The 22,598-nt window shown below is 39.3% G+C and overlaps 3 protein-coding genes across 11 annotated transcripts in view; 1 reads left to right on the top strand and 2 right to left on the bottom strand.

Annotated features, from left to right (window-relative positions):
* Positions 1 to 7,549, top strand: part of rgs19 (regulator of G protein signaling 19) — a 34,984-nt gene extending 27,435 nt beyond the window's left edge. For all 4 annotated transcript variants that reach the window (XM_079674169.1, XM_079674170.1, XM_079674171.1 and 1 more), the window contains one exon: positions 4,380 to 7,549. In XM_079674169.1, coding sequence (XP_079530295.1) covers positions 4,380 to 4,568 — 189 coding nt within the window. In that variant the 3' untranslated portion in view covers positions 4,569 to 7,549. The remainder of the gene's footprint in view (positions 1 to 4,379) is intronic.
* LOC307037339 (ras-related protein Rab-7L1-like) overlaps positions 1 to 22,598 on the bottom strand; it is a 584,338-nt gene that overhangs the window by 492,697 nt on the left and 69,043 nt on the right. The window lies entirely within an intron of this gene.
* tcea2 (transcription elongation factor A (SII), 2) lies at positions 12,051 to 21,220 on the bottom strand. 2 transcript variants are annotated; one of them, XM_079678008.1, is made up of 10 exons: positions 20,893 to 21,220; positions 18,668 to 18,730; positions 18,148 to 18,253; positions 17,925 to 18,024; positions 17,278 to 17,522; positions 17,130 to 17,186; positions 16,769 to 16,923; positions 16,048 to 16,194; positions 13,809 to 13,880; positions 12,051 to 12,474 (listed from the first exon to the last, which is right to left on the bottom strand). In XM_079678008.1, the coding sequence occupies exons 1-10, from the start codon at positions 20,959 to 20,961 to the stop codon at positions 12,466 to 12,468; spliced, it is 1,023 nt and encodes a 340-aa protein (XP_079534134.1). In that variant the 5' UTR covers positions 20,962 to 21,220; the 3' UTR covers positions 12,051 to 12,465. The 2 variants fall into 2 exon arrangements, with proteins under 2 accessions (XP_079534134.1, XP_079534135.1); XM_079678009.1 differs by having other exon boundaries at positions 17,278 to 17,519; positions 20,893 to 21,218.

Below are 22,598 nucleotides of genomic sequence, written 5' to 3'. Positions count from 1 at the left end.
GTTTAACTGCGAGGCGAACGTTGCTCAAGATCTCTTCTGGTGTCTCTTAGAAATGAGCTGGTTTTAATTCAGCGACCGACAAATGTTTTACAAACATATTCTCATGTAAGATCTAGCAGATGCATTTAGTTTTTCACCGTCTGTGTTCTGTTGCCTCATCTGTGCCCGCCTGTCAGTCCGTCCAACATTTAGATTCTCAATAACTCAACAGCTCTTCACATAAAGTGTACTCTATTGATATGAATGGTGCTCGAGCTGAGGATTTCAAGCTGAGCCAGAGGCTACGGTTTCTACTTGGAAAACATTTGACTGAACATGTTCCTTCTCCCCAGATCACGAACCATTTTAATCGTTCTCTTACATTCTCATCTGGACAAGGAGAAGGCTTAGGGTTAACCGTTTGAGGCTTTCTTCAAGCAAACAGGCTGAAGATTGCATGGCTCCAGCAAATATGTTGCTTTTCCTTGTAATATGTCACCTTGCATTACATTCCTGTTGCCCTCGGGTCAAATTTGACACATTTGTAAATGTTTTTCAGTTGGAAGAAGGTGTTATTTCATCTTAATGGCGCAAAAATAACATGAATGATTCTTATTTCAGTATTCGGAAGACATGTTCCACACTTGAATTATTTGTTTCATTAAACACATAGTTATAGCATCTGGTGCCATTACAACAATCCTGACTTAACCTTGACATACACACGTTTTTGATAATCCATCAAGGAACGTACCAATAATCTCAACGATATAATATATATATACATTTAGATAGTTTGAGCTCTCTTCATCCACTGATACAACAAAACCATAAGGTGGAATATGCTGTAAATAACGTCAATTGACCATAAATGCCAAAAAGTAAAAGTTTGAGACACAGAGTTGAGTAATGATTATTTTAATAATTATTCGAAACCAAGTTGTTTAAAGTCAAAGAAATCTGATGAAATGTACTTTAGCAGATTGTATTGTGAACAATTCTCCAGAGTTGATCGGAGGTCATTCAGAACACCTGTGGCTCCTAATTATGAATTGAGAACAGCTTGGGGGCCTCCCCCTCTCAGCCAATCAGGGTGCAGCAACGCCCTTCCCTTAGGGTTTAAGATCAGAGGTTGCACTCTCAGGGGCGTGTGATCCTTCCTCTGCGTAATGCACACTTCATTTCAGTAGATACAAAAAACTCTCCTCTTTTGAGACTTATTGGCTGTTTTTTACTTTTCTGATTGAGGGTGATTTTCATAATTCTTTCAACATAAACTAGGGTGACATTTTTTTTTTTTTTAAAGCCATCACACTATAGGTTACCTGCATCAGAACAGATTTCAACAGAGTTTTACGATTGTAAGTATTTATTTAGTCAATTGGTCATTAGTTAATTTTTTAAGTAAGCACACATTTCCTATAGGTCAAAGTGCCATTTGTTGTTGTTGTTGTTGTTGTTGTTGTTGTTGTTGTTGTTGTTGTTGTTGTGAAGGCATTCGTTTGTCCAATAATTGTTTTAGTTGTTGAGGCCTGGTTTATAGGCTTCTGTCTGTGGAAATCTCAAGATTCAAAGATTGCATTGTCATATGCAGTGTAGAAGGGCAATGGAAATCTTATGACCTGAGCTCCTCCAACAATCCATTAGAATAAAATACAAAAATACAAAATACAAATCTGCAAAAGAAGTACCACCACAGCTGTCTAGATCACAAGCCAAATATAAAACAAATGTATTAATTCAAAGGATAAACCAATAATTAGGGAATGAAGTTGCCGCCCCACATTAATATGATTCTATCCAATACTTTCTAATAGTATTAAAACTGCAGCCTCTGTTGTTCTAAAAATGCCCTGTGTTTAATGTCTCTGATGCTTCTTTATCTCAATTCATCTTTGGTGCCGCTGCACATTTACAGGTTTTGATTTGTCAGCTGTTCTGCACGTGCTCAGCATTCACACTAAAACCCTCCTCATGAAATGTGAATCCCCGCTGAAGTGATTATTGCTGGCGTTAAACGTAGACACACTGTCGTTTACAAACACACACACACACACACACACACACACACACACACACACACACACACACACACAGGGAATTTGCTTTTCTGCTGAGAAATGTAGCAAGCGGTTTCTGCTTCACAGCTATTTTTAACTTACTGACTGACTGTGAGTGTGCGCGTGTTTAACAGTGACTGCTTTATTTAGTCCAAGAGCTGGAGGCTTTGCTTGTCAGGCTCCATCCTCAGTGTGTGTGTTGGCATCTTCGGACATTTGTGTGTTTGTATGTACAGTTGTCTGAATGTGTGTTTGTGTGAGTGTGTACAGTGTGTTTACAGAAAACTGCTCTCACCTCCTGGCAGTGGAGGCTTTTTATAGACTCACACACATTAAAATACGGAGATATGAAAACGTGTGAGTTTGGCAGAGAAGATGCATGCCAGGCGGTCTGTCTGCATGCCTGACCTTGGTGAAATGCCGTGTGTGTGTGTGTGTGTGTGTGTGTGTGTGTGTGTGTGTGTGTGTGTGTGTGTGTGTGTGTGTGTGTGTGTGTGTGTGTGTGTGTGTGTGTGTGTGTGTGTGTGTGTGTGTGTGTGTGTGTGTGTGTGTGTGTGTGTGTGTGTGTGTGTGTGTGTGTGTGTGTGTGTGTGTGTGTGTGTCCTAAATAAGAACAGAGGGAAAACATAAGAGATAGCTTGTCATTCTATAAATATCTGCGGTCGTGTCGAGGCTGTGGGGCCACTCTTGTGTTTTCAGTGCTGGTTCCTGTGTGTAATCATACCTGGAGTTTCATTAATAACAAGATTAATTTGCACAAAACACCTTCAATATGTGCAGATCTGACGGATGTATAAGTGCAGTTTGCAATTTTTAAAAAACATGATCTACTTGCTCTCATTATAAAACCAGTGTTAAAGGTAGGTTAGGTAAGAATGGAGAAACCAGCTCGAGTGCGCTAGAATTTGAAAATACACAACCGGAAAAAATCTGCCCCTTCCTTCAGAGTTCCTTACAGAGCCCCTCCTCCAACACACACGAACGCACACATGACCAATGAGGGCACGAGATAAGTTTGTGCACAGATGGAAGGCTGACAGGCAGGTAGGCCGTCCAGTTACTTTAGCCGGGCCGGCTCAGATGATTGGTCGTGCTTTTTACAGCGCTACGGCTTCCAGAGATGACATTTTGTTATGGATTTATTGTCAAAGCACTTCAGATATTCATTGCTATCGGGATGTTAAGAGCATTCCATGGAATATAACAAAGTGTTTCTGAAGTGAATTACCTACCCTACCTTTAAGGTCGAACATTAAAAAATGTCAAGTATATATTTTCCTAACCACTTTTCCTTAACCTCATCTTACTTCATTACCAAGGTTGGAATAAAAATGTTGACATAAAAAAAGGCAGTGAAACTAAATGGTTGCTGGTGCTCTCCCTCACCGTACAGTCCACGTTTTTAATCCACATAAATCCCAATTAGAAGTATTATTGTATGGAAATAGTTGAATATAAATAACTAAATGCAACACTTCTTAAGCGGACACATCAACTACCGACTTAATTTAATGATGTTTTTTTTTTTATATACTTTCTTTTATACTTACTTTTCTCTGCATTTGACCCATCCTAGTGTTAGAAGCAGTGTGCTGCCATTATGTACGGTGCCCGGGGAGCAGTGTAGGGAACGGTGCCTTGCTCAAGGACACCTCGGTAGCACTTGGTCTTGCCGGGACTTGAACTGGTGACCTTCCAGTTGCCAAGCCAAGTCCCTATCGACTTCGCCACCACCGCCCCATTTCACAGCAGTAGTTAGCTGATCGTTCACAGTTCGTCTTTTGGTTTGACACATTGTTGTGAAAGTTAGCCTATAAGCACCTCGGCAAGATAACGGCATACGATGAAAAATACTTGATAAACACGGGTAACTCATATGATCCAGGTGTCGATTACTATGGGTTGTATTCATGACTGGTCAATGGTGCGTCACTTTAAATATTCTGACCGCAAGGAATTGTGGGACAGCATTATCTCCTATCCTTTCGCAATGTGTGGTCGAATGCTGAAAGGGGTTCAGCGTTGAAGCTCCTTCACTGTCCTCTAGAGATTTGAACACTTCTTATCATTCAGTACAGACATTTTTAGTATCAACCTAAATGTATGCTGATACTAATATATCTCTGATAAACTAATAAGACTAATATTATAATCAAAGTGTTAATAGACCAGCCTCATATTTAAAAAGAGTGTCAAGTCTCTCTCCTACCACTAATTCCTACAGTTGTTTGTTTTTAGAAAGTTGTGATGGTTGAAGGTTAAGGTGAAAATCGAAAAACATCAAATGCATGTATTTATGAATCCCCTCTCCTCACTAAACCCCTCTGCCTCTTCTTGCAGGTGAGCCTGGACGCCCGGGTTCGAGAGATGATCAACAGGAAGAGGCAGAACCCGACGCCTCACGTGTTTGAAGACGCCCAGCTCCAGATCTACACTCTGATGCACCGGGACTCCTACCCACGATTCCTCTCCTCCAGCATCTACAGGTCGCTCGTTCAGGGCGGCTCGCGCACCTCCTCCGAGTCCTAGTGCCACCTCCTCCTCTTCCTCTCCCGGTCCTGAGCTCACAGGATGGATGCCAGATCATTTCATCGCTTCTCTCACACACTCCTCCCGGTACCACACTTTCCAAAAAAGATCAGACGGCTCCTCACTCCATTTCAACAAATCCCAAATCTCTCCGATTACTGCCAAGGCTTTCTTTTCATTTCTTGTTTATTCCTCAACGTTTAGTACCGTTGCTAATAATTCCTTTTTCTTTTCTCTCCAGTTTGTTCTCATTCAATCTTTTCTTACATTACTCTGATCCTTTCTCCCATTCCCATTCCCATCCCATTTTACAGTAGTATTGCAATAATATTAAAAAAAAAACACAATACAGATAATACCATTTTGTGTAATCAAAACAATATTCTAAACATATTTTATGAATACTTTAAAATAAAAAAATGTTATCATGAAAAAAAGTCTGAAATAGTGTCAGAACTCGATTCGTAGCATTTTTGTTAATTTAATTTATTAGGCCAATACTGATATTGAAATAAAACAAATCTGATAATGCATATTTCTTTCTAGCAAACACCCATTAGATTAGGAAAAATATTAAAAAGCAAAATAAATTGTGGTCTGATAAATACCATATTTCTGTCTCTGACAACAGTATTGATAAAAACCCTTAAAAAATGACATATATTTGATCATTTTAAATAACACTCTACATAAACACGTTTTTAATATAAGGGTCCCTTGAATTAGTTTTAAACTGGAAACATTATTAAAAAAAATGTACTGGCCATGTGACTTCCAACTACATCCTTCTATTTAACCTAACAACCTATTTGTCTACCTAAGGACATCTCCTCCTTCCTCATTACCTCACCTTTTTCCTCTTGGTGACCTTCTTCTAAACAGAGAAAGAGATATGTATTGGGATATCTGGCGATTCACATGATTACTTGGGAGACTTTAATGCATTTCAATGGGAGAAATACACACCTGTGCCATGGATCCTAAGTGGATTTTTACATATTAGCCCCGCCCCTCATGTCGTCCAATCACCTTTCAGAGCCAGTTAAAGGTGAATGTTCCTATCCTCCGCCCGCCTCATCACCTTGTTTTCCTCCTATGGTTTCGAGAAAGGCGTCAGAAAAAGATGGATACTGTCTGATTCCTTCTCTCTCTTCTCTCTCTTCTCTCTCAACTGGAAAACACAAGGCGCTCCCTTCAACCCCCCGCGACAAACCACAACGAAAACGTGTGTTTCTTGTTTGCTGTCTATTTATCCACTCGTTTGCTGGCTCAATCATTTCACTCCTGCGATAAACAAAAATGACAAATGGATGGATGTCAATTCCCTCCGACTACTGATTTACAAACAGACAAGACGTCTATTTTTTAAGAGAAAACTATACGGAACATTTCAATTTTGTTGATTTTCTTTTTGTTTCTTGAATTCTCCCACTCTGACCCCTTCCTGGATTCTTTGCAAAAAAGAGGAAAACAATCCTCTTAGAGTGTACTGATCCCCCACCCTACACCACACCACAGACACACACACACACACACACACACACACACACACACACACACACACACACACACACACACACACACACACAGGTGCAATAAACACTGGAGTTTGGAAAACACACACACATGTACACAGTTTGTGTTACTATATTTCAGATTATCTTTACCTCATCTTGTAGGGCTGCTCGATTATGGCAAAAATCATAATCTCGATTATGTGGGTCAATAATTGATATCACGATTATTAAAAACGATTATCCATTATCCATCCTTGATAACATCAATGTTGAACAGTATGTTTTTAACAGTTGATTACCCTGAACTTTAAGTATAATTCAACTGAAAAACCAATAAAAGAAGTTTTATTTCGATTATTTTGTTTTCATAATCATTGCAAGCCAAAATCGTAATTGCGATTAAAATACGATTAATTGAGCAGCCCTATCATCTTGCTAAATTAAACCCTCAGCATGATATGACCAAGCCTACCAAAGTAACCGTTACAGTATCATGTTATATTTCACAATCCACTCTGATCCATTCAGCTGTAAAGAAGTAGTGCACCCTACAGTCTGTTACTGTTGAAATACAGCAGTCTTGTATTCGAGTGCAACACACCCGTCTAAATAGTATATTGTCCAATATTTCTCAAAGGCCTGGGTGACCCTTTTTTTTTTAATGGCTCGAATGATTTTAAATAATGAGATAATTGTATGTTTCACTATTAATTGATCTGCTCAACAAACGTTGAATTTGAAAATTGGCAGCTTTTTGGTATTTTAAATTACTTTTGAATATATTTTTTGTTCCATTTGGCTCGATGAATAAGATTTTGAGAGTTTTATTGCTTAGAAACGATGATAAAAGACCTCTAAGGTTCCTAAAATGATTGTTAAAGTGGTCCTAATAAGTATAGTAATGCAAAACACACACACACACACACACACACACACACACACACACACACACACACACACACACACACACACACACCAGGGTGGCCTACCTGGGCACTGCTGCTGCTGATCTCTGCCTCTGTGACCTCTCACCTTGACCTCACCACTGTCTGTCCCACTCGGACGCCTGCTCCTGATTGGCTGCAGGAGGCTGCAGGGCTGAACTGTGGTTGGTCAATTCAGGAAGGGGGGTGGGAGGAAATCCCAGGTGCAAAAAAATATAAATATATATAGATATATTATTGAAAAACAACTAAGAAAAAAAATATATAGAGAAAAAAAATATGTTATGTGAGATGGGATGCTTACACCCAGTGCTTCATGGGAAATGTAGTTTGAGGAAAATGTGTGTAGTTGTCTGCGCAGGCAGAAACAACAGATTCAAAAAAAGAGATGCCTAGATCTTAACCAGACTGGTGACTCGGAATGCATTTATCTTAGTATTGTTAATGTTATTTATTTTATATTTTGTTAAAACTGTGATTTTAATTGTACATATATAAACGGAAACCCTTGAACATCCAATGAGAAGCGGCCTCGTTTGTTCTGTGTTTGTGTCTTCAATTTATTTCTTATGTCTCAAGGAATCAACTCTGCCATCGTCCATGCCTCTCGCTACCCTGCATTTGATACTGGATTTTTAAGGCAGATACAAATACCAATGTCTATATTTTATATAATCCTATCGAAGCATTTTGGCCAACATGATTTTTTACATAAATGCACAACACGTCTTGAGATAGTTCCTTTCAGGTAAAGCGGTTCAAGTACATTCACTTCTCTAATGTGAAACTGCAGTTTGAGTTTGAACTGAAAGTGAACATGAACTGAGTAAAGAGCGACAGAGCTGTTGACTCTTTGTTGATACTCCCAACACTCAGTTCCTAAAGGAAACCACCACACACACACACACACACACACAGGTTTGGAGTTTGTGTGTGGGTGTCTGGTCTTGTTCCACAGTTCACTGTAACTTGATATGTTTGTGTTTGGAAGTAGTTCTCTATGTGACACAGACACGTACACTTATTTAGTTATAGACACACTCATACAAAAACACTCTCCCACACTTAGATTTCTTTATCTGTCCATCCATGTTTCTTTCCCAGCATTCCTCTCTTTAGCATGTGTTGATGGACACTGATAAACTTCACTTCTCCTGCTTATCGCTTTCAGAAACACACGGTTTAGTTCACATGCTGAGGGCCTTTTTTACCTCCTGCTTCCAAGTTACCCAAAACGTAATATTTACTTATTAAAGCGCTTGCTATTAAATGCAGATTAGTCACTTAAAATAATAATACACCATGTCAAATGGATCTTAAATTTAACATGTTTTTATACCAGCTACACAAAGTAAAGTAAAGTTAGTAAATTCCAATATGTCCTGGAAAAAACATACTAACTGTAAGTCAAATTGAATAAATAAATGCTATATTCACATTTTGTTTAGCGTTTAAAGGTCCCATGTCATGCTTTTCTGGTTATTACCCGTCCCCTTGTGTGTTATGTAGCTTTGTATGCATGTAAACGGTCTGCAGAGTCACATAGCCGTTACGTTTGGACCAATCCGCGGACTTCCTCTCTCTCTCTCTCTCTCTCTCTCTCTCTCTCTCTCTCTCTCTCTCTCTCTCTCTCTCTCTCTCTCTCTCTCTCTCTCTCTCTCTCTCTCTCTCTCTCTCTCTCTCTCACACACACACACACACACACACACACACACACACACACACACACACACACACACACACACACACACACACACACACACACACACACACACAGGGCGGGACGTTGCAAGGCTCGCTGCTGCGAGGAGCAGGTCACTGTGAGCTGGCTCACTGGTGTGGGGTCAGCGAGACACCGAGGAACTCAGCCTGGGCACACACATAAACTCCCAGCCAGACTGCGGGGCTGTGTGTGTGTGCCCATGGCTGAGTTCCGCGGTTTAGGACAGAGAGTGAATACACATACTATACAGAGATGCTGTATGAGAAACCAATGTGAGTTTGGAAAACTGCACAATATAAATGTAAATGTTAGTATACCTCAACAATGGAATTATGATCAGTAGAAATGGCCATGACATGGGACCTTTAATATCTCGACAGTGTACAGTAGGTCAGCTGAACTTACCACAGCTCAACCATACATTAAACATAATGAAAAATAAAGGGGAAAATGACTCTTTAAATAATTAATGAAAGGATATTTGCTTGGGTCTAATTAACAATACTGTAGCGACCCTGATAGGATGCTGAGGGTGTCACTCAGGCATCCCCCGTCTCTCTGCCAATCACAGAGCTGCACAGTGATGCTGGTCTAGGTGCGGTCCTGTGGTTGGGGGAGCAGACGGGGGAGGGCGGGGAAGTTGTAACGTAGACACTGTTATGGGTATGTGTGGGAGTTAGCGTCAGAGAGTGTGTAAGGTGGAAAAACCAAGCTGTAGCTGTAGCTGTACCTGTACCTGTATTCCTCTAAACTAAGAAGAGTTATTAAAGCCTAATAACTTGAAGCCTGTTTCCGACTCCATCTGTGAACGTTACAATACTTTAAGGGAATTCCTCTGGCAATTCCCAATGATTCATTAACCCAACTACATCTCATAAAATACTTGTTCCCACCCCTACAAAAAAATATTAGTTATTTCAAGGAAACTCTATTGACATTAAAAACAATAGCCCTGTTGAAACTGAACCCGGTTTGTGCTAACATTAGCATATAGCTAACATGTAAATAGTTTAACAAGCTTAGCTAGTAACCTTGATTTCTTTCAGTAGCCTACAATATTTTTATTTTGCTTGCTTTTTCGATTTGCATCCGTTCTGATAACTGAAAGTACCAAAGTAACAAGATCTTACATCATAAGGAGGCTTTTTATACAGTACAAAGTCAGACAGTTATTACTTGGATCTAATATTAAATCATTTCCAAATGGGCGGTGAAAGTAATCGCAACATTGTCTTTCATATATGTTTTCCTTGACCTGACCATGCTGTAATAGTCAAAATCACAAATGAGAGAGAATTACATGGTCAGTTTGTAGCCTGTTTTGCTTTCCACTGAGTTACTATTTCTGCTCTGTGTTCTGTTTGGACTTCATGAATTCGGTCTGTTTTCCATCCAGAAAGAAGACACCTAACCTGGCTGTCTCTCCACCTTCCTCCCTCTCTCTCCCATGCTCTTGTATGGAAAGAGCTCAGCAGTGTTTCCACAACAAACACAACAGCAGCTTTCTCCGCTCTGCTTTCTCAACACTTTTCATCACCTCTGTCAACACGCTCGCACCTCCAGCGCCATTTGGAAAACGGACTCGACATCTCTGGTTTACACTTGAGTCAGTTGGGATTTATGTGTTTTTGTGTTACTTGCACATGTGGTTCAGTTAAATGAACTGATAAAGAATAAAGGCCTCACTGGTCATGAGAAGGAATTTTATCAGCAGTATTTAAGTGGAAGGACTTTAATTTTTAACGTTTGTTATCAACATCAAACTGATAGTGCTCAAATATTTCAAATGATATATTATTTGTTATTAAAATGAGTGTCATCAGAAAATGTGACTTATCAACCCTCCTATTGTCTTCGTTTCCCCCCCCCCCCCCTTACTTTGGTGTTCGCGGTCAAATTTGACCGGTCCTGTTTTAACCGCTATTACATTAACACAAAAACCATTAATCATCACCAAATTTCATTTAACAACCTTTCAAACTGTAAATATTGCATCAGACTACTGGTATACATGAACAACTGCAGTAAATATACAAAGAATAGACACTGGACATGTATTACGTGTGCCAGGTGTGATCCATGTGGGGGGATGGGCACATAAGAGCGGGAAATGTGTCAAATTGGTGTGTGTGTGTGTGTGTGTGTGTGTGTGTGTGTGTGTGTGTGTGTGTGTGTGTGTGTGTGTGTGTGTGTGTGTGTGTGTGTGTGTGTGTGTGTGTGTGTGTGTGTGTGTGTGTGTGTGTGTTTTATCTGATCCAGATGGTTACTAATTCCTTTTCTTTATGGCGGTCATTTTTGACCGGGAACACCATGGGTGTTACAAAGTTGACAAAATTATCAAAAATTCAATGAAAGTGGTGATTAACAATTTGGTATGTTCAAATGTCTACTGTGAAGGATATCATAAAGCCTTAATGCAATCGAATGTAAAACAAAAAAGTTATGATTGATGAAAGTAGTAAATCGGTCAGATTTGACCCAAAGACAACTTGAGGGTTAAACATAGTGTGGTCTAATGTGGCTTTAAAAATCTAGAACATCTGAACATCAGTGGACTTTGGAACCTAATTTTAACCAGTATTATGTGAGATTCATTTTTTGATAAAGTTAAGATGCTTTAAAGGTTACATTTTTTTGGACATTGAGTGGTTTATCCTGCTCCAGTGATGCAGAAGTGAACTCGAGGGTGTGTCAGTACACTGTGACATCACTGGTGGGTTACAGTTGTAACAGGGATTCTGGCTGTTGCGTTATAAGTCATGTAGTTGTTGTTGAGTCAAAGTAAAACTGAAACCCTTCGGCAGCAATGTGGATGTCATTTCAGTAATAACCCAAAATGGTTGTGTGGCATTTGTTCATACAATAGGGACTTGGCTGATTGCCAGTTCAATTCCCCTAACTGAGGTGCCGATGAACAAGGCACCATGACCCCACTCTGCTCCCTAGGCGCTGTATAAAAGCTGTGTATGCTTCTTAGCAGGATGGGTTAAATGCACATTTTCTATTTCTCAACAAAACTCAAACTATGAATGCTTGAAAATTGATACATGCTTTATCTATTAATAATGGAACAATCTTCATCTGGATCTAAATATGTTATGCCAATTGATTTAACCAATGTTAAATTATAATAAATAAATATCCCTTATCCACAAATGTGTAGAAAATATGACCAGGACATGCACTCTAAAATACTACGAAATACTATTTAAGATATATATGGCTACCTTTTTTTAAACCAAGCAGGAACCAATAAAGCTAAATCAAGCCAGAAATAAAAGAAGACACTGCAGCCATGTGGTCTTAAATAAAGAGCAACTTTAATAGAAATGTTAAGGGCAACATATTGTGTCAGCACAACAAGCTGTTTCCACAAATCCTAAATGTGATTTCATTCTGGTTTAAAGCTTCATCTAGAATAAGAAATAAACTCTTTATAAGTGCTGCATACTGTACAATACAAACTAAACCATATACACAACATGGGCCTTCATATTTGTTTTTAAATATATCTAAATATATTACAGCATTCACTTTTTATATATATACAAAATAAATTATACAAAATAAAACAAAAAAAGAAATTCATATTTTTGAATCCAAATTCAATTCATTTTTAGTCATTTTGCTTCATGATAGAATATACACAGGCACGCACACACACACACACACACACACACACACACACGCAAACACACACACGCACGTCCTCTTCAACAAAACTGGAAGACAGAAAGGAAGATTGTGGTTAAGATTCTTACAGAAAAAACATTTAAATGTGTAACATTTGAGTAAAAACAAAGTAGATTAAGTAAAATAACTCTGGTAAATTGAATCGTGGGTTAGAGTTAGCTTCAAACTCAAATAAAATGGTTGTTTTATGTAGTTAAAATCCATCCATATCAGAAACAATTCTCAGTCATAATAAATAAAAAGAAGCCTGCAACAGCAATTATATATTATATTGTGCCAACATTAAACTTAACACAAAGTTAACAAAGTTAGATCTGTGTGTCATTTTCTCGGAATTTCCTGCAAAAATACTGAACGTTTTCAGTATTTTGCAACTTCAATGCTTGCTTGGAATGATTCCTGAGGTTAGAGAGGTGTTTATTTATCAGTTTATCAAAGATAGCTTTATTAAACTGATAATAATGTCAGAGCCTACCGACATGTTTCAGATTCTCAAAATGCTGAAACGGAAACACTTCCCACAATCCAAGCTGCTCCAATGTGTGGCTTCACCTTGACCTACAGCCAGGAGCTAAATGAGGGAGGGGCCTGAAAAAGTACTGGAGAGAGAGAAGGGAGTAACTGTGGAGAGAAAAGGAGAAGAAAAAGAGAGGGAGGGAGGGAGGGGGAAAGGACAGGGGGGAGGCATGAGATGTAAACATGGGGGGGAGGGAGGACAAGGAGAAATCTGAGAAAAGGGAGAAAGAAGGAACATTGAAATAAATAAAAAGATATGAAGAAGTGAGAAAAGAAGAGAAACAGGTGAAAGAGAGAATAAAGCGGATATACAATATGTAAAGGGCGGCAGCACTCATGAAGGTGAGTGGAGAGGAAGAGGAGGATAACATGAAGAGTCTGGTCTCTGCTGCCATCTTGTGGTGAGATTCATACTGACACTCAGGTCAATTGAACTTTTATTACAGTTACAGGTGAGCTGCAATATTGTTATTTAATAAAAGCACTTACATTGACCTGCCTCCTCCTGTAAATCATTTCAGAAATATCCTTTACAAGTGTTTTAGTGACCATTATACATTCCTTTTAAAAATATTGACTTGGGTAAATTGTTGTATTTTTATACCATAGCCTTTTGAAAAGGTTTTTTAAGATTGTTATGGGTTCTTGTTTGTTGTGTGGGGTTGGATGCATATTTATAAATATTTCATGTGTGGACATTTGTAAATTATATAGAGCACCTGTGTACTTTATTCTAAGCATTCGCTGCTTCGCTCACATGGTTTCAATTATATTTGCTGTATGTTTTAGCTTTAAGAATGTACCCACTATTTTATAAATCTTAAATCATTATTTTGTGTGTCACTACCTTCCATCGGTTGCCGCAGCTGTTACACAACACAAAGGTGGTCATCGGCTCATCAGCACTGCGGATCTGCACCTGAAACAAACAAAACATGACGGGAAGCATTTGAGTTCACCATTCCTGATTATTTTGGGACACAATATTATTAATGCACTTTAACATTGAAAGCAAGAGCACTGCTTACATTTTCTTTGTATCCCTGCTTACCAAAAAACGGGCCCTTATTCACAATGCACTCGTAGAAGGAAATGTATATTAAAAATTGTACCAACACTTTTGCGTTCAATTTTTAACAGAGAACATTTGTCCCATGTGCTCTCTGTGTATATTACTTAGCCACTGCATTCAGGGGGGTATACTACGAAGCAGGATTTTTGCTTAGCCGGCTAACTTCAGGGAAAGCTCGGGGTTTCCAGTCCTACAAAGCTGGTTCTCTTTTTAGCAGGCTAGATCTCCATGGTAACTTATGCTGAGCGGCTAACCTGCCCTGGAGCAGGTTAGGTTGCAGGCTAAGAGCTCAACTCAGTGAAAGCACTGCCTGCTGACCAATCAGAGCTCAGTGTGCGGAGTTTAAAGTGATCAAGTCATATTACAGGAGAAAGGAAATACAGAAAAGCTGCCGTTGCTGGAAAGACGGCCGGCAAAAATCACCGACTGTGTGAACGTGAACATTAATAGAATATCACCTCCCATCTTCAGAGCAATCTGACTATTATAACATTAGCGTTAAGAAAGCTTACTTAAATATCTGCCACAACATAAGTAACCGGATCAGATTAACGCTAAGTAGGCCTACAGTCCACAGCATATCACATCATAATGTATCATACATTTCCTTATCTGAGTCAGCTGAGCCGTATCTGGCCGTGCAACACTTACAGTGTCACATACTGTATGCAGAAGTATTATTTTAAGCAACACATTAAGTTGACGAAACACTCGAGACAAATGTAATTAAAGTCAGATCCACTCGTGTCTTAGACGGGGCAGTGATATCATAAACCTGTTAATGTACGCATTCAAACACTTTTTCTTTTACCAGCTGTATTCACCTTGCAGGTATAGCTATGTGGCTTTTATCCTGGATACAGTGTTTAGGTCATGGATGTTTAAAGTTTAAAGTTTTCCTACGTGTCTAATTATATAGTTGACTTTTCATTCAGGAAGTATGACACTGCGCTGTCAGTACGCTTCTCCATGTTTGTGATTGGTCGAATGCTCCAAATACCACCCCTTTCATGTGAACGCGCACCTAACTAGATAGGACACGGCTGGCTTGAGCGATCCACTTGATGAGCCGCGTCGCAGTACCGTTTAGCGAGAGCGCGTATGTTTTGGATTAGGCCAACCGGCTAACTCAAACATATTCAGGTTAGGTTGAACCAGCTTCGTAGTATACCCCCCAGGACAGTTTCCACAGGACGCTGCTGCAGGTTGAGTTCAAGCTGTTTTTATTTTGGAATGAAGTTTTAAATGTTTTCTTTTGATTTTAGACTTTAATATCGCAGTCGACCAGTGGCGAACCGTCAGGGCCTTCAAGGTATTCAGAGAATACCCTGGAACACTCAGATGAAACAAGAAATCGATTTAATTATATAAATGAAATGTAATAAAATGTATATAAAATGAATATCGTATGTGTTGTTGATCTGTAATCTGTAACATTCCCTACTGTGTGTGTAGCAGAGGTGGGAAATAGTGGAGTACAAATACTTTGTTACTGTACTTAAGTAACATTTTCTGGTATCAGTACTTTTTAATCTTACTTCTTTAATACAAATGCCTGAACTTTCTACTTCATACATTTTCAAAACAGGCTCGTTACTTTAGATTTAATCTGCGTTTGGTGGCGTGATCATTATTTTTTAGAATCATTGCGTGCCTATTGATTTGAACACGATCCGTGTATCCATCATTTCCTGGTCTTCTCTAAAGAAGAGGGACCAATGAGAACGTTGTCATGTTGCCGTTGTTCAGCATGGAAACATTCATTAGCTAACGATGACAATATTGTTCTATTAATATAAAGGGAGGTCAGGTACTCTTTAAAACAGCTGCTAGTTATGGGTACTTTTTACTGAAGGACATTTCAAAGCCCATACTTCTTTACTTTTACTTGAGTAAAGAAGTTTAGTCAGTACTTCTACCAGAGTATTTTTAAACACGAGTATCTGTACTTCTACTTGAGTAAAGAATGTGTGTACTTTTGCCATCTCTGGTGTGTAGTTGTGTGTGTTCCTACCTGTGTGTATGAGCATCTCTTTCCGCGGCACTTGCCGCAGATGAACATGTCCGTCTCCGTCCCCCCGACCTTGGACAGCTGATGCTCTCTGATGGACTCTTTAGTCAGAGCCTCTCTCATCAGCTTCAGCTCTGCACTCGCCATCTCCTGCACACACATAGCAGTACTGCAGTTGTTGTAATCGAGTACCCCCTTCTCAACCTAAAGTCTACCCTTAAAGATCCCCTATCATACTGTTTTTCATCAATATATTATAGTTCTGAGGTATATACAAAACATGTCTCTGAAGTGTTTGACTCCAAATACCAAACAGATCATTGTAGCATCCCATAAACCCCTCTGTTTTCATCTCTGTCTGCTACTTTAGATTAAAAATAAGGAGCCACTCCCCTCTGAGAGATATTTGTGACCTGCTCCATCGAAAAAATGTTTTCGTTGCCTTGGTTGATGATTGGCTAGTGGTTACACAAGCCAAAAAATCGTTATGACATCATAAAGTGGCCAAAATCTGATCAGCTCATTTTCAAACAGGTTTTTATAGAAATGGATCAGGACAAAAAGAGAGGGGGTCTTTTTTCCTGAAACTTTCAGAGTCTCTTTATACAGAGGGGACACATGTTTATCTATAAAAGACATGTCAAAGTGGATTTTGCAGAATAGGTGACCTTTAACTCTAAAAAACGAATTAAAACAGCCCCTTGCAGAGGTAAGGATGACTGACCTCAGTGGTCATGGAGGCGATGCGTTGAGCCGAGATGTTTCCACACAGCACGTTACGCCGCAGGTCGGGGTTCTTCTGGTCCTTGAGGTTAGAGATTCTGCTTCTTAGACGAGTTTTATATTTTAAATCTGTCGTCTTAAACTCCTGGAAGATATGTGGGCACGACGAGCAGTCAAGGACTCACAAGTGATGATCAAACACACATTATACACATCAGTCAATTAGCTTAAAATGTATCTTACAAAGTGAAACACACTGAGTACGCTCAAATGAATATCTTTCATTCAGTTGTAAAATCATTTTTTGTATGTTAGTGTGTGTTTTTGTAGAGTTTGAAAATCTTGACGAAACAAAAGGATATCCTCTTCGATTTGTGCTGCGAGATGCCCACAGTTGGCTCCAATGTTCTTGTAGTCACCTGCAACACAAACACACATTCATCAATTTGAGATATTAAAATATCAACCGTGTGTTTTCCTATACTCTTATATTGTAAAGGGTCTTCTCACCGTCGGTCTGCAGCGCCGCCACCAGCAGCTCTCGACACTTGTTTCTCACACTGTCCGTGGTGACGGGGGGAGGGGGGAAGGAGCTGACCTGAGCGGGGAGGATGGGGGGGATCGGAGAGGTGGATGTAGTGGGTGTGGTGGGAGTGATTGGGGGGGTTGGGGGAGTTGGGGGAGTTGGGGGGGTTGGGGGAGTTGGGGGAGTTGGGGGGGTTGGGGTGGTGGGTGAGTCCCCCGATGTGTTACTGCTGAGTCAGAGGAGGAGACATTATTAAATGAAGTGGAATTTGGAGTCGGTTCCACTTTAAATCTTCCTACATGAAATAGAAAGCTGTACTTTCACTTCTGTCTATAACAGCGACATCTACTAATTTCATTTCATTATTTAAATGTTGTATGTTCCATTCATGGTATGCACAACTTAATGTATAACACTTATTTAAAAAACATGTCTCTATAAACACACCATACCCGAAAAGGAGTAGGGAGAAGGAAATTATCTTATATTTCTCAACAAAAAAAAGAAATAGAAATAGATGGTCTGTTCTTCATATATTCACAGCCAGTCATAACAGTATCGTAGGAAAATGAGAGAAACACAATTTAAGAGTAAATGTCACCAAAAGTGATGTCATCAGTGTGCGACAGACCTTTTCTCAGTGCTGTCAGAGCCCTTGGAGGTGGAGGATGACCTCACAGGAGAGTCCTCATTCTTCTTCTCCTTCTCCTCCGGCTTCCCCTCTGCACCGTCTGCAAGACAACACACAAAACAAAATGTACGCCGCACCCATTGTTTTCTATCAAAGAGCATTGATCGATGTCAATGCTGTCCGCACAAAGTAAAACATACACAAGCAACACACCGCCTCTTACCCAGCAGTTTCTTCCAGGACTTGATGAGAACTTTGGCCAGAGTCTGAACCTCTTCCTCTGAACTGTGTTTCCTCACCGCGTTCACAGACATCCCCACTCTGGTGGACTACAGTGGTTAAAATTGTGGAAATAAAAGTTATATAAACGTTTTCCCGTCTAAAACGCCTTCTATTTTGTGTTCTCCAGTGGGCGTGAATTAAAGATATTGGTAGTACCAGTTGATTGCTCAAACAAACTATGTCAACTTGCTGAAAATCCCATCCGTTTAATCATCACATTAATACAGCGTCAAAGCAGAGCGTCTGAATTCATGGCGGTATTAAAAATCATACTGCCTAAATGTTTTAAACACCCTGGTTTATCGCAAGTCCCCACTTCCTATTGCAATTTTGATTGTGCAGAATGTCCATGCCCTAATTTAACAGACGTGTGCAGTGATAATTATTCCTGTCTCAGCTGTGTCAGACTATAGGTGCACTTGATGTTGATGGGGACATGGCAGAGGGGTGGAGTTATTTACCTGCAGCGTCTCTAGAGACATCTTGATGTTCTTCAGTTCCCTCAGCAGGTCGAGAGCTCCGTCCTGTAGACAACAGAAAACATTCAAATCACATTTTTACCCTGTATGTCTGAGGTCAACTCACCACATGTACACTTCAGAGAGTGAACACCTGTGTGTCTGACAATAAATGTTTAACAAGACAGACAGATCTGTTTCAGTGGACATTCATTTATCCAGTAGAGTCAAGGTGGCCTTTTCTACTGCATGAGAAGATTCATGGCTTCTTCCCAGACTAACACCCACAGCTGTCACCCACACGCCCCGAGACAGTCGTTCAGTGTAAAACAAAGGTTACCAAGAGAATGATGGGACCAGGTCAGGAGATTTAATTTAAGGGACTTCAATTTGTCAATTAATGAGGACCGGTCCATACCTGACACCAGAAAGTTCATATTTGGGGAAATTAACACAAAGCCTTTAGGTCTGGAGAAAAAGGGAGACAGTAGCTTTATCTTATTTGAAATCCCTTATTATAATGCTATACTGAAAATGCTTAACATTTTAGAACAGGAGAGTGTCCAGGAGGAGGAGTCCATAGTTGTGCTTTCTTTGCCAAATGAGAGGGTACTGCATGGAAAAAAGCAGGATGTGAAACTAAAAGACATGCACGGATAAAAGGAACAACATAATTATTAGAGACAAAGACAGACAGTGAGGAGGAAAATACATTTAAGCAGAAGAGGCTGTTGTATTATTCATGCGTCTACTTCCAAATCCCACTGTGATGTTTAAGACAAAACATCTGTGCAAACTGTTGCTGTGAGACTATTTCGAGAAAGATAAAAGAAAAAAAGCAATACATTTCCACAAATCTACTGACAATAGGGTAAACAAGTATTATCATTAATGTGTAATCATTGAGAATTTTCTGTAAACCCTGTTCCCACTGCTCAAATGTAGCCCCCTAATCCACAGTTTGTTCACCAACAACCTCTATAGAGCTGGTAAAGAAGTGTACCCGTTGCAATGTCTCATAAAACACTAAAAGATGGGAAAACCATGATGGAAACCCCACAGTATATGGCACTGCCCCATGTGTTCTCCTATCAGAGGGCAGCCTGCCAGCCCTTTATCATGTGTTATGTACCAAAAGGGCACATTAGAGGCGTTTTTTTATTGAATAAGACATTTTCCCTTCTGCCCCCAAACACCTGTTGAAGTATTCCCAGCTCTACGTAGCTTTTAACCTCCTTTGCTCTATCGTTTTAATCCTCTGGTTTAACACAGATTAAATGGCTGTGCCGCCACAGTTAGCCATTCAATACAAACATGCTCTGAAAAGCTGGCACCAAATGGAAAGTTAGCAGCTAGCTGTGGAAAACATTGGAAGAAGTATCCAAACCAGAGCCAAAATAATATTGGAAGTGACGGCTAGATATTTGGAAACATATCCTCAACCCCGACATACTGACGGTTTGGTCAGCATTGGTATTAATCGAGGTTTTGGAAATACAAACATTGGACAGTGCACAAACAATGAGACATCTTCTTTCCACTGTTTAAACTTTTGAAACGAAAAACATTTGTTTATTCATATTGTGGATTTTTCAATGAGGTTGAACAATTCAATGTTCTTTTAAAAACAAATCAAAACACACTTCATTTTAAAGGTTTGCAGAGGGGATCTTTTTAATCAACCAAAAAGTCTCCATTTAATTTAAAATAGATGAAATTGCTTTGAACTTTGAACTCAAATACTGCATGCTCTTTTCAATGTATGTATTACTTTATATCAGTTCTCCATTATAATAAAACCAACTCAACAGAGTCCCAAGGCAAATGTTCAGTTATCCTACGCTCCACTGATTGGATTTTCCCCAATGTAAAAACAAAATGTTTCAGTATACAAACAAATTATATTATAACGAGTTGTATTATTTTCTGTTTTAGCTCAGCAATCTAATAATGCCACCATATATATATATATATATACAGACAATTGACTCAAGGTGTGGTGGATTTAATTGGCAGCTTTTTGACCAATCGCTGCAGTGATTTATCACCAAAAACAGAAGCAGCGGCATAGTTGTGAGTGAGATTATCAGCAAACATTTAAGTCCTCCACAGGTCAGTGAGCAGAGTTTAACAATGTGTTTCCAGAATTGTCCTTCTCAGCAGTTAAATGTAGGGATCACCACCTGATCGCGTGTTTTGTGCTGATGCAGCAGCTGTTTTGCACTCACCGTGTTCTTCTTGTGCACCATTTTATCCAGCTTTTTAGCGATGTACTCCACTTCTTGGTTTTTAGCCATTTTGAGCGGATTTCTCTCCGTCAGTTCTCCTCCTCTGCTGCCGTGAGAAACCCCATCGATGGACGAGAAACTCTGCCAGTTTCTCTCTCTTTGCTTCTCTTTACGCAGTCTGTCTCCTCTCCCAGCTGCTGCTCGTTTGTTGTTGTGTGTCACTGTGGGACGCTGGGAGTTGTAGTTTCATTTGTTTTCTCCCAAATTCAGCCTGGATCAACTTTGCCAAAACTTTAAAGGAGACTCTGCAGCCAGTCATGCAGCCAGAGGGGACTTCCTGGAAGGGCATCCGATGTCCTCAGGTAGACTCTTCATTTATCATGTATCATTCATTATTAAAACATATGATGATAACCTAGTCTATAGCCTATTGTTGGATGAAGTTTGGAGAATAGATGAGCCATCATGATCCCTATGGGTTAATCACAAACATGATTAACATGGAGATCTAACTATATAATCATAATTCAATCTGTATTCAGATCTTTATCACACTGACGTTGTTTGGCATCAAAACGCTCCTGTTCATTTAACTGCTTATCAGGATGAAGGTCAGGAGCTGCCAGTAAAACCCCGAATGAATAGCCTGATGCACTCACTGTCTCCTCCCACTAGATGTCAGTGTTGCTAAGTTATATTGTACTTGGCGCAGTAATGTTGACAGCTTGCAGTTAGTTTGTGTGAATATGTGTGTGTAAGTTTATGTTCTTATTAGAGAGCAAATGCTGTAGAGACACCATTTTTTTTTTGGAAGCTATTTCATCAAGTGTTTTCTCTAAGGTATTTCACTGTAGTTTAGTCAGTAAGTACAAATAAGGCTGTGGACAGTTATTTCGAATTTTGATAGTTGGAAATAACTGAAAAGTCTTTTTTTTTACCTTATTTGAAAACGTTGAACCCTCTTGACATCTTTACAATTAAAATATATCTTTATCTTCTAAGTCTTCATCAAAACCCAAGTTAAAAAACACAAGGACGCAATTTAAAATAGACAAACTGTAATATAACATCTGATCGAGTGGATTAGACTTTTAATAAATAAAGATAACCACTTTATTATGTAAAAGAAATAAAGAAACAATTTAAAGTCAAATCAAATAAACATAATTTGGTTATTTTGTCCGTATCTCTAACTGTGTGTGTCTTGAGTTTGTAAGGCATATCTTCTGATTTGATCAGGCTTATCAAGTCAATATTAAAAGGTTATTAAAGGGATAACTGGTACTATGCTATCAACGGAAACCTCTTGAACAGTGGTATCTGTTGGGGTAGGATTGGATAGGTAAGAACAAATAAAGTATTTCTGCAAAAACAAATTGAACTTGTAAAACACTTTATTTGAGTTATATTATAGTCAGTTTGGTCTTGAGACTGCAAATGTTAAACCCTTCAATTTGGGATGGGATTTTAGAAAGAGGTGAGTTTACAGACCTCTGTGACTCATTACCCTTCTCTTCTTGAGGCTCAAGGCTTTAAAAACCATATTGGCAAAACACGCCCAAATATCTGACCAAACTTTGGACTGGCACCATGCATTGTGGGTAACATAGTCACCACATTTTTACAAGTAGAACGTGTGGAATATAACAAATATTTCTATGGTTGTTTGGAAGCGGTTATTTCGGGTCTAAAAAGGGAAGCCAATG

Source organism: Notothenia rossii, assembly GCF_949606895.1.
Source record: "Notothenia rossii genome assembly, chromosome: 4".
NCBI classification, from domain to species: Eukaryota; Metazoa; Chordata; class Actinopteri; order Perciformes; family Nototheniidae; genus Notothenia; species Notothenia rossii.
This window is presented reverse-complemented; position numbering and strand designations above follow the sequence as displayed.